This window comes from Oncorhynchus gorbuscha, linkage group LG01 (assembly GCF_021184085.1).
Source record: "Oncorhynchus gorbuscha isolate QuinsamMale2020 ecotype Even-year linkage group LG01, OgorEven_v1.0, whole genome shotgun sequence".
Lineage (NCBI taxonomy): Eukaryota > Metazoa > Chordata > Actinopteri > Salmoniformes > Salmonidae > Oncorhynchus > Oncorhynchus gorbuscha.
In genome coordinates, this window is record NC_060173.1 from 34,634,461 (window position 1) to 34,650,844 (window position 16,384).

Genomic DNA, 16,384 nt, shown 5'->3' on the forward strand with positions numbered 1-16,384 from the left:
GCGAAAGTGAATTTCAGTTGTGATTCAGTTCTCTTTCATCTATCCACCGGCAATTCATCAATGACATACTCCTACAGTTCACTGCCACATCGGTCAGATTTCCTTCAAACAATTAGAGACACACACTGCACCAGCTGCAGCTGACTCATCAGGGGCTGCAGAAGGCCACTGCACTCCTCTCCTTTCTTTTGACATATTCCGGATTCCACCTGAGCAGAAGCTGTCCTGCCACAGCCAATACTTACATGAATCACTAAGGGTTAGCTTGCATTGATAACTAAAACACATACACATGGTAGATGGTGGGAAATTGTGGTAAATTGCATCATTCTGACAACAATGGCTGACACATAAATAACTTGTCATAGAATTCTGCGGCACCCCGCAAGCTGTGCTGCAGTACGCCACAACTTTTAAAGGAAGAACCACTGTACTGTACTTCTCAACCAAATAGAGCAGCAGACCGGTGAACAGAGAACTACAAAGATAAACTGCCAGGCCTGAGGAAACGGTAATCAATAGGGTTTATCTGAGGCTCTGGTGCTAGTTAAAAGCTACGGTGCAACAGAAAAGCTCTATCTGCATTTTAGATAAAAGTGGTTGTGTTGACTAAACGTAATACATCAAGAGCAATTAACAGTCACAGCAAGTTGTGAAGGGAAATAGTATCAGAATGAGTGAGATAGAGGAGGCTGTAACGCTGTGAACAAACATTAGGAGCTAATTAAATAGCCGTGTTTACGTTTAACAATATACTGTATGTGATGGACCAATAGAGCACATTGACCAACGCTCTAATAAGTCGATAAGTGTTGATAAAAGAAAGGCCAGGGCTTAATAGGACGTTGTAATCAGAATACACCACTGCAACCTCTCCAGCTCACCTTTGTCTCAATCAACTATAGCACACTAGAGCATTAAATCAACCCTCTGCTACATCAGCTTTAAATGAGCCTGCTGCCACTGTGGTGGGGGGGGGGGGGTGTGGCTCACCTCAGTGAAGAACACAGATAGAATGGCCAGGCTGATCCAGTGAATGATGCTGGCAAACTGGAACGCGTTGTTAACTGTGAAGACAGCACAGCAGAGACACCGTTTCAAGAGGACTTGTTTACTCAGGGTTCAGATCATTTGGTAAGACAGACCCAAGACAGACCCAAGCACAGACACATAGCCCTCTGTAGCTCAGTGTGTAGAGCGGGGCCATTGTTAAATGCCAGGATAGTGGGTTTGATTCCCAGGACTGCTTATACATAAAATGTATACACACTTGACTGTAGTTTGCTTTGGATAAAATTGTCTGTTAAATGGAATATGCAGTGCATTCGGAAAGTATTCAGACCCCTTGACTTATTCCACATTTTGGTACATTACAGTCTTATTCTAAAATCAATTACAAAGTTTTTTTTCCGTCATCAATCTACACACAATACCCCATAATGATAAAGCAAAAACAGGTTTTTAGACATTTTTGCAAATTGCTCAGTTTGGCCGGGTGGCCAGCTCCAGGAAGAGTCTTTTGATGGTTCCAAACTTCTTCCATTTAAGAATGATGGAAGCCAATGTGTTCCTGGGGACCTTCAATGCTGCAGAAATGTTTGTACCCTTCCCAAGATCTGTGCCTCGGCTCCCTGTCTCGGAGCTCTACGGACAATTGCTTCGACCTCATTGCTTGGTTTTTGCTCTGACATGCACTGCCAACTGTGGGACATTATATAGAAACGTTTGTGCCTTTCCAAATCATGTCCAATCAATTGAATTTACCACAGGTGGACTCCAATCAAGTTGTAGAAACATCTCAAGGAGGATCAATGGAAACAGGATGCACCTGAGCTCAATTTCAAGTCTCATAGGAAAGGGTTTGAATACTTAGAAAAATAAGGTATTTCTGTTTTTATTTGAATTACATTTACAAAAATGTCTAAAAACCTGTTTTCGCTTTGTCATTATGGGGTATTGTGTGTAGATGAATGATAAAAACTTTTTTTCATCCAATTTAGAATAAGGCTGTAACGTAACAAATTGTGTAAAAAGTCAAGGGGTCTGAATACTTTCCGAATGCACTGTATATATACTGTATATATTATATAGGCAAAGATGTGCATGCACAGGTTTGTCTGACTTCATGCCTATTCATCAGCCTAATTGTGGCCAGCATCGTACTACATTAGGCTGTCAGCTACAGCATTTCTCTTCAAGCACCTCTTTCCTTCTGTCTTTATTTGTTGTGCTCACTGATCTGTCAATCAGTCCGTTAATCTTCCTCCATCCATCCCTCCCTCTCTCTGTACATTCACCCAGCAGAAAGACAACCTCTCTCTCCCCATTTATTTGTCTTACTTTACCTCCCAACCGTCTCGTCTCTTCAATCTGCCTCCAGGAACTTGTTAAGACTTGAATACGTTAAGATACAGCCATATGGACCTGTAACCCATATAGCCCTACCATCGTTCATAGAGCTTGTGACACCACAGAGGTTTGGGACTCCTGACTGTAACCCATATAGCCCTACCATCGTTCATAGAGCTTGTGACACCACAGAGGTTTGGGACTCCTGACTGTAACCCATATAGCCCTACCATCGTTCATAGAGCTTGTGACACCACAGAGGTTTGGGACTCCTGACTGTAACCCATATAGCCCTACCATCGTTCATAGAGCTTGTGACACCACAGAGGTTTGGGACTCCTGACTGTAACCCATATAGCCCTACCATCGTTCATAGAGCTTGTGACACCACAGAGGTTTGGGACTCCTGACTGTAACCCATATAGCCCTACCATCGTTCATAGAGCTTGTGACACCACAGAGGTTTGGGACTCCTGACTGTAACCCATATAGCCCTACCATCGTTCATAGAGCTTGTGACACCACAGAGGTTTGGGACTCCTGACTGTAACCCATATAGCCCTACCATCGTTCATAGAGCTTGTGACACCACAGAGGTTTGGGACTCCTGACTGTAACCCATATAGCCCTACCATCGTTCATAGAGCTTGTGACACCACAGAGGTTTGGGACTCCTGACTGTAACCCATATAGCCCTACCATCGTTCATAGAGCTTGTGACACCACAGAGGTTTGGGACTCCTGACTGTAACCCATATAGCCCTACCATCGTTCATAGAGCTTGTGACACCACAGAGGTTTGGGACTCCTGACTGTAACCCATATAGCCCTACCATCGTTCATAGAGCTTGTGACACCACAGAGGTTTGGGACTCCTGACTGTAACCCATATAGCCCTACCATCGTTCATAGAGCTTGTGACACCACAGAGGTTTGGGACTCCTGACTGTAACCCATATAGCCCTACCATCGTTCATAGAGCTTGTGACACCACAGAGGTTTGGGACTCCTGACTGTAACCCATATAGCCCTCCATCGTTCATAGAGCTTGTGACACCACAGAGGTTTGGGACTCCTGACTGTAACCCATATAGCCCTACCATCGTTCATAGAGCTTGTGACACCACAGAGGTTTGGGACTCCTGACTGTAACCCATATAGCCCTACCATCGTTCATAGAGCTTGTGACACCACAGAGGTTTGGGACTCCTGACTGTAACCCATATAGCCCTACCATCGTTCATAGAGCTTGTGACACCACAGAGGTTTGGGACTCCTGACTGTAACCCATATAGCCCTACCATCGTTCATAGAGCTTGTGACACCACAGAGGTTTGGGACTCCTGACTGTAACCCATATAGCCCTACCATCGTTCATAGAGCTTGTGACACCACAGAGGTTTGGGACTCCTGACTGTAACCCATATAGCCCTACCATCGTTCATAGAGCTTGTGACACCACAGAGGTTTGGGACTCCTGACTGTAACCCATATAGCCCTACCATCGTTCATAGAGCTTGTGACACCACAGAGGTTTGGGACTCCTGACTGTAACCCATATAGCCCTACCATCGTTCATAGAGCTTGTGACACCACAGAGGTTTGGGACTCCTGACTGTAACCCATATAGCCCTACCATCGTTCATAGAGCTTGTGACACCACAGAGGTTTGGGACTCCTGACTGTAACCCATATAGCCCTACCATCGTTCATAGAGCTTGTGACACCACAGAGGTTTGGGACTCCTGACTGTAACCCATATAGCCCTACCATCGTTCATAGAGCTTGTGACACCACAGAGGTTTGGGACTCCTGACTGTAACCCATATAGCCCTACCATCGTTCATAGAGCTTGTGACACCACAGAGGTTTGGGACTCCTGACTGTAACCCATATAGCCCTACCATCGTTCATAGAGCTTGTGACACCACAGAGGTTTGGGACTCCTGACTGTAACCCATATAGCCCTACCATCGTTCATAGAGCTTGTGACACCACAGAGGTTTGGGACTCCTGACTGTAACCCATATAGCCCTACCATCGTTCATAGAGCTTGTGACACCACAGAGGTTTGGGACTCCTGACTGTAACCCATATAGCCCTACCATCGTTCATAGAGCTTGTGACACCACAGAGGTTTGGGACTCCTGACTGTAACCCATATAGCCCTACCATCGTTCATAGAGCTTGTGACACCACAGAGGTTTGGGACTCCTGACTGTAACCCATATAGCCCTACCATCGTTCATAGAGCTTGTGACACCACAGAGGTTTGGGACTCCTGACTGTAACTCAAATCTCCCTACCATCGTTCATAGAGCTTGTGACACCACAGAGGTTTGGGACTCCTGACTGTAACCCATATAGCCCTACCATCGTTCATAGAGCTTGTGACACCACAGAGGTTTGGGACTCCTGACTGTAACCCATATAGCCCTACCATCGTTCATAGAGCTTGTGACACCACAGAGGTTTGGGACTCCTGACTGTAACCCATATAGCCCTACCATCGTTCATAGAGCTTGTGACACCACAGAGGTTTGGGACTCCTGACTGTAACCCATATAGCCCTACCATCGTTCATAGAGCTTGTGACACCACAGAGGTTTGGGACTCCTGACTGTAACCCATATAGCCCTACCATCGTTCATAGAGCTTGTGACACCACAGAGGTTTGGGACTCCTGACTGTAACCCATATAGCCCTACCATCGTTCATAGAGCTTGTGACACCACAGAGGTTTGGGACTCCTGACTGTAACCCATATAGCCCTACCATCGTTCATAGAGCTTGTGACACCACAGAGGTTTGGGACTCCTGACTGTAACCCATATAGCCCTACCATCGTTCATAGAGCTTGTGACACCACAGAGGTTTGGGACTCCTGACTGTAACCCATATAGCCCTACCATCGTTCATAGAGCTTGTGACACCACAGAGGTTTGGGACTCCTGACTGTAACCCATATAGCCCTACCATCGTTCATAGAGCTTGTGACACCACAGAGGTTTGGGACTCCTGACTGTAACCCATATAGCCCTACCATCGTTCATAGAGCTTGTGACACCACAGAGGTTTGGGACTCCTGACTGTAACCCATATAGCCCTACCATCGTTCATAGAGCTTGTGACACCACAGAGGTTTGGGACTCCTGACTGTAACCCATATAGCCCTACCATCGTTCATAGAGCTTGTGACACCACAGAGGTTTGGGACTCCTGACTGTAACCCATATAGCCCTACCATCGTTCATAGAGCTTGTGACACCACAGAGGTTTGGGACTCCTGACTGTAACCCATATAGCCCTACCATCGTTCATAGAGCTTGTGACACCACAGAGGTTTGGGACTCCTGACTGTAACCCATATAGCCCTACCATCGTTCATAGAGCTTGTGACACCACAGAGGTTTGGGACTCCTGACTGTAACTCAAATCTCCCTACCATCGTTCATAGAGCTTGTGACACCACAGAGGTTTGGGACTCCTGACTGTAACCCATATAGCCCTACCATCGTTCATAGAGCTTGTGACACCACAGAGGTTTGGGACTCCTGACTGTAACTCAAATCTCCCTACCATCGTTCATAGAGCTTGTGACACCACAGAGGTGGGGACTCCTGACTGTAACCCATGAAAGATGAGGACACCCACCTCCTTCTCCAGAGCAAGAGGATGCAGATGAGGTCCTCTCCATGTGCTATGGGTCACAGTGGCATTAGACCACCTGTCACTGTTTACTGAGGAATACTAATGATGCTGATATTATAGAGGAGAGGTCACAGCCCCAGGTCCTGGACCTGTCACTGTATACTGAGGAATACTAATGATGCTGATATTATAGAGGAGAGGTCACAGCCCCAGGTCCTGGACCTGTCACTGTTTACTGAGGAATACTAATTATGCTGATATTATAGAGGAGAGGTCACAGCCCCAGGTCCTGGACCTGTCACTGTCACTGTTTACTGAGGAATACTAATGATGCTGGTATTATAGAGGAGAGGTCACAGCCCCAGGTCCTGGACCTGTCACTGTTTACTGAGGAATACTAATTATGCTGATATTATAGAGGAGAGGTCAGCCCCAGGTCCTGGACCTGTCACTGTCACTGTTTACTGAGGAATACTAATGATGCTGGTATTATAGAGGAGAGGTCACAGCCCCAGGTCCTGGACCTGTCACTGTTTACTGAGGAATACTAATTATGCTGATATTATAGAGGAGAGGTCACAGCCCCAGGTCCTGGACCTGTCACTGTCAATGTTTACTGAGGAATACTAATGATGCTGGTATTATAGAGGAGAGGTCACAGCCCCAGGTCCTGGACCTGTCACTGTTTACTGAGGAATAATAATGATGCTGATATTATAGAGGAGAGGTCACAGCCCCAGGTCCTGGACCTGTCACTGTTTACTGAGGAATACTAATGATGCTGATATTATAGAGGAGAGGTCACAGCCCCAGGTCCTGGACCTGTCACTGTCACTGTGTAATAATAGGTACTGTATTTATTATACAACAGACCTAGTGTCAACATTAGCCACATTCCTAATAACAGATGTGCATTTTTGTAAATTACAAATTACAACATAACACTAATTCCACAGCTGTTTTGTGTGTTTTAACATCACTAAGGGTCGAATCACAATTGAAGATATGTGCAAGTAACTCAAATGTTCATGTATCTATAAGCTGAGATCCAGGTTCTAATACAGAGACAGGTCCAGGGTCACTCACACTGCAGAAGCTTGGTGTCGATGAGCAGCTCCAGACACAGCAGCACGACCACCAGGATGACACAAGCCACCAGGAAACAGTTGAAGCCTGCACTCAGCAGACATACCTGCCATAGGGCTGCCCTCCGCCCACAGCATGGCTTCAGCCAGTTAGACCTGACACCAGAAGGGGGGAGGAATGCAGAAACAAAGCTGAATGTTATGATATGCAAATCAGAGATGGAAATGTATTTAATTGTATTAGTTCTCTTTGAAACCTCAATGGTGGAGTCGTTGAGAAGTGCTTTCTACCATGTGTTCGACTCCGTTTCAGCCAGCAGAAGGCAGCGTTCCAATCAGGCACAAATACATACAAAACACATCCACACACATTTTTATTTTTTATTTCACCTTTACTTAACCAGGTAGGCCAGTTGAGAACAAGTTCTCATTTACAACTGCGATCTGCCCAAGATAAACCAAAGCAGTGCCACACAAACAACAACACAGAGTTACACATGGAATAAACAAACATACAGTCAATAACACAATAGGGGAAAAATCTACAGTGTATATACATTGTGTGCAAATTAAGTAAGATTAGGGAGGTAAGGCAATAAATAGGCCGTAATGGCGAAGTAATTACAATTTAGCATTTAAACACTGGAGTGATAGATGTGCAGAAGATGAATGTGCAAGTAGAGATACTGGGGTGCAAAGGAGCAAAAAATAAATAAATAAATAACAATATGGGGATGAGGTAGTTAGATGAGCACTTTACAGATGGGCTACGTACAGATGCAGTGATCTGTGAGCTGCTCTGACCGCTGATGCTTAACGTTAGAGTGGGAGATATGAGTCTCCAGCTTCAGTGATTTTTGCAATTCGTTCCAGAGAACTGGAAGGAAAGGCGGCCAAAGGAGGAATAGGCTTTGGGGGTGACCAGTGAAATATATCTGCTGTGGAGCATGTGCTACAGGTGAGTGCTGCTATGGTGACCAGTAAACTGAGAAAAGGCGGAGCTTTACCTAGCAAAGACTTATAGATGACCTGGAGCCAGTGGGTTTAGCGAGGAATATGAAGCGAGGGCCAGCCAACGAGAGCATACAGGTCGCAGTGGTGGTGACAAAACGGATGGCACTGTGATAGACTGCATCCAATTTTCTGAGTAGAGTGTTGGAGGCTATTTTATAAACGACATCACCGAACTCAAGGATCGGTAGGATAGTCAGTTTTACGAGGGTATGTTTGGCAGCATGAGTGAAGGAAGCTTTGTTGCGAAATAGGAAGCAGATTCTAGATTTGATTTTGGATTGGAGATGTTTAATGTGAGTCTGGAACAAGAGTTTGCAGTCTAACCAGACACCTAGGTATTTGTAATTGTCCACATATTCTAAGTCTGTCACGTTCTGACCTTAGTTATTTTAGTTATGTCTTTGTTTGAGTATGGTCAGGGCGTGAGTTGGGTGGGTTGTCTATGTTCCTTCTTCTATAATTTGGGATTTCTATGTTTGGCCTGGTATGGTTCTCAATCAGAGGCAGCTGTTTATCGTTGTCCCTGATTGAGAACCATATTTAGGTAGCCTGATTTCACTTTTGAGTTGTGGTTGATTATTTCCTGTTTAGTGTTTTTGTCATTAACCTTACGGGACTGTTTTGTTGTTGTTTGTTGTTTTTGTTCAGTGTTCATTTTGCTTTATTATATTATGGACACTTACTACGCTGCGCATTGGTCTGACATTTCTTACTCCTCGTCAGAGGAGGGCGAAGACGAACGTTACAAAGTCAGAACCATCCAGAGTACTGATGCTGGACAGGTGGGCAGTTGCGGGCAGCTATCGGTTGAAGAGCATGCATTTGGTTTTACTTGCATTTAAGAGCAGTTGGAGGCCACGGAAGGAGTGTTGTATGGCATTGAGGCTCGTCTGGAGGTTAGTTAACACAGTGTCCAAAGAAGGGCCAGAAGTATACAGAATGGTGTCGTCTGCATAGAGGTGGATCAGACAATCACCAGCAGCAAGAGCGACATCATTGACGTATACAGAGAATAGAGTCGGACTGAGAATTGAACCCTGTGGCACCCCCATAGAGACTGCCAGAGGCCCGGACAACAGGCCCTCCGATTTCACACTGAACTCTGTCTGAGAAGTAGTTAGTGAACCAGGCGAGGCAGTCATTTGAGAAACCAAGGCTGTTGAGTCTGCCGATAAGAATGTGGTGATTGACAGAGTTGAAAGCCTTGGTCAGGTCGATGAATAAGGCTGTACAGTATTGTCTTTTATCGATGGCGGTTATGATATCGTTTAGGACCTTGAGTGTGGCTGTGGTGCACCCATGACTAGCTCGGACACCAGATTGCATAGCGGAGAAGGTATGGTGGGATTCGAAATGGTCGGTGATCTGTTTGTTAACTTGGCTCTCTGCTACCGCACAGCAAGCGATAATGGTGCACCAAGTCTGGAACCAACAGGACCCTGAACAGCTTCTACCTCCACGCCATAATACTGCTAAATAGATATCCAGACTATCTGTATTGACCCTTTTTGCACAAATGTTTTTTACTCATCACATTGTTTATTATCTATCCTGTTGCCTAGTCACTTTATTCCTAGTTATATGTACATATCTACTTTATTTACCTTGTACTCCTGCACATCGACTCGATACTGGTACCCTATGTAGGCTCCAGTGATCCTCCTCCCTGTACATCGCCATGCATTTTCATGTGTGGACATGAGTGGAATTTCCCAGGTGAGCTGGTCGCTTGTCTAGGTACATTGTGTCTGCCTTAAATCCAACCTGTCTCCCCTCTGTGTCCCTCCTACCAGACACTAGGCTTGAGAGAGGCTCCCAGGGATTTACGGTCAATAAATAATGACAGATCTGTGCGAGGCAGACAGGGCTTTACTTCCCTGTCACTACTCTGTCACCTTTCCCAGAGTGAAGAAATACCATGATCAACATCCGTCTCTAAGCACAAGAGAGGCAGAAAGATTCTACTTCCAGGCTTCAGGACAGAGCAGGCAAACAGACAGAGAGGCAGTTATTTTTGAAGCCACCAGGGCTATGCAAAGAGGGGTAGAGAGAGAAAATAGAGAGAGTGGGGAGGGAGAGAGAGGTTGGAGAGTAAGAGTGTCCCAGTGAGCGGAGCCATTTTGAGGCTACAGCTGGACCTCCGGTGGAGGACTAGATATCCTGTCCACCTGGTGCCAAGGTCCGCAGAGGGGCTGGGGTCTGGAGCAGGGCCATGCTGTGTCAATGAGCACTCCCAGGGGCTAACTGGCACACACTGCTGCCCACTGCACCGCTGCCAGTCACTCTGAGCCAAAATGTGCCAACAGATTAGGAGCACAACTCTGGAGGTGACAGGGAATTAGAGGAGGATTCCATGTGATAACAGACAAGACATTCATTCATTCATTTCATTCATTCTATTTATTAGCCAGTAGTTAAAACATTTCTGCCACAGCTATGTGACAGGGTAGCACAATGACAAAGCACTTTTTTTTAGGAAACACCTCCATAAAGTTTTGGTTTAAAAAGGCTCATTTTAACGTATATGGTTTCATAATTAATGTATTGGTCTCCATCCAGCAAAGAAGGAAAATGTATTAATTTAATACAATGGTCAAGATAAACCCTATCTGGAAGGAGTGTAAATGGCCCCCGACATCTCAAAGCTCAGAAATGACATTTTGTGGAAATAATTTTAAACCTGGAGCACTGAAGACTTGAATTGAAGTAGTATCAGTGGTAAAACTGAGTGAGAGTGGCTATAGAACAGGCAATACTTCAATGAGCTCCACACACACACACACACACGCACGCATGCACGCACACACACACACACACACGCACGCACGCATGCACGCACACACGCACACACACACACACACACACACACACACACACACAGTATTTGCAAGGAGGAAATGAGAGCTGCAGAGGGGTATGGACCAGAAAGGTTTATAAAGGCATCAGGAGTAAGTTGCGGAAGGGAGTGAAAGTGGGAGCGAGGGGAGATTGAACTGTGGTAGACAGAGGAGGAGAATTAAACCATGGGACTGATCAATACAGCCCAGGAGAGGAGAGTAGGTGAGCTGCTGGACACGACATCAGCTGATACAGCCCTCACAACAGACAGAGAGGAGAGATGACAGAGTGGACAGATATATCACTGTGTGTCAGGGAGCAGGTGTGTGACTGACCACACTCAGGCACACTGTTGGTGGCCCTTACTCCTGCTCTGCTCCACAGGCTGGGCTGGGCTTGGCTCAGGCCCCTGCTAGTCTTACTGAAAATAACCTATCAGAAAAATACTGCTTTCATTTACACTCAGTCCTAATCAAGCCAAGATTAAAGACAAAGTTAAGGCATCAGGCCTACTCATCCCATCTGCCACCATTGTAGCCTGGTCCCAGATCGGTTTAACTCCTATGGTCATTATCATGCCAAATGTACAATTTATAACTATTTCTTTGGTCGTTGTCATGCCAATTCCTATGCACACTCATATGTGACACGCCAGCGCAATGTGGGTGGATGACGCTAGTTCCTACTTCCCAGTAAGGCCGTTTTTGCAGACATGCCTTCTTAAACATGTAAATCTTCATGTGCCTTAATTACAGACTTGTATGTGAGTTGTAAATGTGAATGTTAAATTAGGAGCCTCGTTTAGCCTGAGCTACTGTACATAGGGAGAAAGACATAATCACTCCTAGCTAGTCATGATTGGTTGAGATAATGGAGGGCTTAACCATGCTGATGGTTGGCCACGCGTTTCTTTACACGTTTTTTTAAAGAGATGGGTGGGGCTATGGCTTAAGAGGGTGTGAACAATGCTGAATTGGCGTAAACAAAGAGGAGCTCTCCAGCTCTCAAAATCTTTCTGAGGCATTTTCCCTACTTGTCTCCTAAGTGGGATATTACATTTTTTTTCAATTGCTACTTTTCAATACCGAAGCCACTTTTTCAAAACTCTTCACACAGTCTGCATTACCAACATGCATCTTGGCCAAACAGTTAATCTCAAAATAAGCTCGTTCGACCAGAACACCGGCAACAATTCTCAGTCAGAAAGCATACAGTACATTGTCACTCATAACACACTGACCTAAAAAACATTAACAGGGAGCATTACATAAATTATGAACTTTTCTCTTTGACGTTTGAATGATTTTTCATATAAATCAGTATTTCATTATAGAATAAGAATAACACCTTTTCACTTTATTGACTGTACTAAAGTATATATAACAAGAATTAATCAGAAACGCAGCAAATGGCTTCAATAGGCTTTATTTTGTCTTTATCTTGGCATATCATAATTTACTTGTGAAAAATACAAAGCTGAAACAAAAAACAAATTCCTGAAATTCCAGGGCTGCAATAATAATAAACCCATCAACAACATGTATAATATAATCACTCATACTGTACAGTACTGAGGGTTCTAGTTCTCATCAACATGTATAATATAATCACTCATACTGTACAGTACTGTGAGGGTTCTAGTTATCATCAACATGTATAATATAATCACTCATACTGTACAGTACTGTGAGGGTTCCAGTTATCATCAACATGTATAATATAATCACTCATACTGTACAGTATTGTGAGGTATCTAGTTATCAACATGTATAATATAATCACTCATAATGTACAGTACTGTGAGGGTTCTAGTTCTCATCAACATGTATAGTATAATCACTCATACTGTACAGTACTGTGAGGGTTCCAGTTCTCATCAACATGTATAATATAATCACTCATACTGTACAGTACTGTGAGGGTTCTAGTTCTCATCAACATGTAAAGTATAATCACTCATACTGTACAGTACTGTGAGGGTTCTAGTTCTCCCTCTCTCCTGCATTTGGCCACAAGTTCTCATCAACATCACATCTTATATCTTCTCTGGCAATGCGTCTTGGAAAGTATCTCCTGGAATGTCTAATCCAACCCTGGCAGTCTTCAGGAGAAGTGTCTCCACACCCTGGCAGTCTTCAGGAGAAGTGTCTCCACACCCTTGGCAGTCTTCAGGAGAAGTGTCTCCACACCCTGGCAGTCTTCATGAGAAGTGTCTCCACACCCTGGCAGTCTTCAGGAGAAGTGTCTCCACACCCTGGCAGTCTTCAGGAGAAGTGTATCTCCACCCTGGCAGTCTTCATGAGAAGTGTATCTCCACCCTGGCAGTCTTCAGGAGAAGTGTCTCCACACCCTGACAGTCTTCAGGAGAAGTGTCTCCACACCCTGGCAGTCTTCAGGAGAAGTGTCTCCACACTCCACATTCATGGCATCCAGTAAGGACATCTGGTCATGTGGATGGTGGTCATAAACCTTCCTCCTCCACGCAGAGAACAACTCCTCTATGGGGTTTAGGAAGGGGGAGTATGGATGCAGGAATAGTACTGACATCCTGAGATGTGCAGCAAACCAGTCTGTGACTGCAGCAGAGTGGTTGAATGCCACATTATCCCACACAACGATGAGGGTAGGGGAGTTTCTGGCCCCTCTCTCCTCTGCTGGTACAAGTTGATTATTCAGGTCATCCAGAAAATAAATGAGCCTCTCTGTATTGTAGGGGCCTATGAGTGGTTTGTGTAACAGCAAACTATCATTGGACAGTGCTGCACACATTGTGATGTTAGCTCCTCTCTGGCCTGGGACATCCACGGTTGCACTCTGTCCAATCACATTTTTTCCCCTGCAGCATGTTTTTGCCATGTTGAATCCAGCTTCATCCACAAAGCCAGTTTGCCTGGCTTCCATCTCCATTACTCTCTAAAATACAATACATCCACAGTTTTACAGTACTTTACATTATGCATAGCTGTGTATGTACCCTGTTTGGTTATTGAACATACATCTAACCTGGATAGATTGATACCAGAGTTCTTTAACTTGTACACCATTTCTCTCAAAGGGTACAGTGTACAACTGCTTCATCCTTATTTTATATAGGACTCTGTCCATTGTCGTTGTGCTGACCGTATTCACATTTCCAAAAGTGATATTTTCTGCCAGCACTCAAATTTCCCACAAATTGCCCCTCCCTCCTGTGGGAGGCAACCTTTGGATCCTACTGAAAAACACAAAACAATCAACATATTTCAGTACATGTAAAAATGTGAACATACTATATTGTACTGTAATATGTAGTTAAATTATCATTGAAGGATGTTTTGCTGGAAAAGTTGTACTATTGAAACAACTGTTGAACGCTGCAGATTTGGTTGCACCCTTAAACCGGCCTCTCTCAAAGAGAGACCATGATTTACAACATGGTCAATAATTGTGGCCCTTATCTCATCAGAGACCACCGCTCTTGGTCTTCCTCTCCTTTGTCCTCCACGCATTCTCCCTCTCCCTGCCACTCTTCTTTCCATACCAACCTGTCTTCCTTGATCCATGTTTCCAAACTAAATCATTCCGAAGCCGTCCTCTTTTGTCTGTTTGGTAACGAGACTAAAAACAGGACACTTGGGTATGCTTTCAGCTGAAATTGCAATCAGCTGTGTTTAGAATGATTACAGTTTTTCTCAATTGCTAAAACTCTAAAACCCATTGGCTGAACAAAGTTCTCAGTTGCCTGGACTCATTTAGGTAATTATGCCGTCTGTTGTCAATACCTTAAACCATTTCACATGGTAAAACACAATTTGCAGATATCACTTAGACTTTTCAGCAAAACTCTAAACACATTCTCATTCTCAAAACACATTCTGCACTCTAATGCACATGTCATCCATACTGGTAAACACAAGTGGAAACAATCCAATACAAATAGAGAAGACATGTCATTGATTGAACACAACCACTCAAAATTGATTTAACCTGTTTCAAATGATGCGACACAACCAATATAAGCCAGTTCAGAGAGAAAACAGGTTGTTGAAGGTGGGAAGGAGAGAGTCTAAGAATGGATAGAAGAAACAATGTGAGAGGACGAGTGCGTATGCGAGGTGGGCGACAAGGAGGAGGAGGAGGACGAAGAGGAAGACGAAGAGTGGAAATATCTGATGAAATTCGAGCAACAGTTATAGAGACGATTTGAGACGATTTTCTGTGTCCATTCAGAGAAGAGAACAGGTACAGTATACTACTGTGTTTTTGTAATTGTAAATTTACCCTACTACACTATATGCAGCTGTTTCAGTAGACATTTGTAAAGTTAATCACTGTATGTATTGTACTGCATGAATATGTTTTGTAACTGCACAACGACTTTTTGTAGAACTGCAAGGCTGCCACATGCAGGTGGAAGGACAGCTATATTCACTCGGGAGCAAGAGGCCGTTATAGTTGGCATGGTCCTTCAAGATAATGCAATACGACTCAGAGAAATACAGGAACGAGTGATACAAGACAACACACACTTCCAGGGAATCGACAGTGTGAGCATTTCCACTATTGACTGTGTCCTCCATCGTAACAGGATGCGAATGAAACAAGTATACAGAGTACCTTTTGAGTGCAACTCACCAAGGGGGAAAGAACTGTGAGCTCAGTATGTGCAAGTAAGTGTACATTCAGAAACATTTACTGTAATCCAGATAGTATGTGTTAGTACTGTAGACTATGTGAATGACATTACTCTTCAGTACATACAATGTATGTGAATCAGAAGCCTAATTGTACTCTACAGTAGAGGACTGTCTCTGTACGACTTACAAAATCCTACGTACAGTATATTGTATTTCTACACAAACAATATTTGACTTGGAATCCTTGGACAGACCCCATGAGTTCATCTTTGTCGATGCAGCAGGCTTCAATCTAACAAAGAGGAGAAGGAGAGGCCCAAACATGATTGGACAGCGGGCCATTGTTGAAGTCCCTGGTCAACGACGTGGCAATGTCACAATCTGTGCTGCTATCAGCAACCATGGTGTTCTACATCCCCATGTTACACTCGGGCCATATAACACCCAGCACCTTCTAAGATGTATTGCCAATCTAAGAGATATTTTATTTGAGCAGCAGGGTCAAGAGCTACATGAGAACCCCATTCCCACCTATGTGATAGTGTGGGACAATGTCAGTTTCCACCGAGCTGCTCAGGTAAGGGAATGGTTTAACATCAATGGGCAGTTTCATCTCCTCTTGGAGATGGAAAGTGTATGATCGACAACCCTACACCAGAGTAAATCTGCTGCAAGCCATGGATTTAGCCTGTGGTGATATAGGTGAGGAATCATGTCAGGGCTGGATACGGCACACAAGAGGCTTCTTCCCCCGTTGCCTCAGGAGGGACAATATTGCTTGTGATGTCGACGAAGTGCTCTGGCCTGACCAAGCCCAAAGACAAGAAGAAG

General features: G+C 44.5%; 1 protein-coding gene across 1 annotated transcript in view; it reads right to left on the bottom strand.

The window, feature by feature from the left end:
- Positions 1 to 16,384, bottom strand: part of LOC124036529 (transmembrane protein 266-like) — a 63,858-nt gene that overhangs the window by 11,669 nt on the left and 35,805 nt on the right. Inside the window, exons 4-5 of the mRNA XM_046351229.1 lie at positions 7,087 to 7,241; positions 994 to 1,067 (exon numbers count right to left, since the gene is read on the bottom strand). Of these exons, the coding sequence (XP_046207185.1) occupies positions 994 to 1,067; positions 7,087 to 7,241 (229 nt within the window). The remainder of the gene's footprint in view (positions 1 to 993; positions 1,068 to 7,086; positions 7,242 to 16,384) is intronic.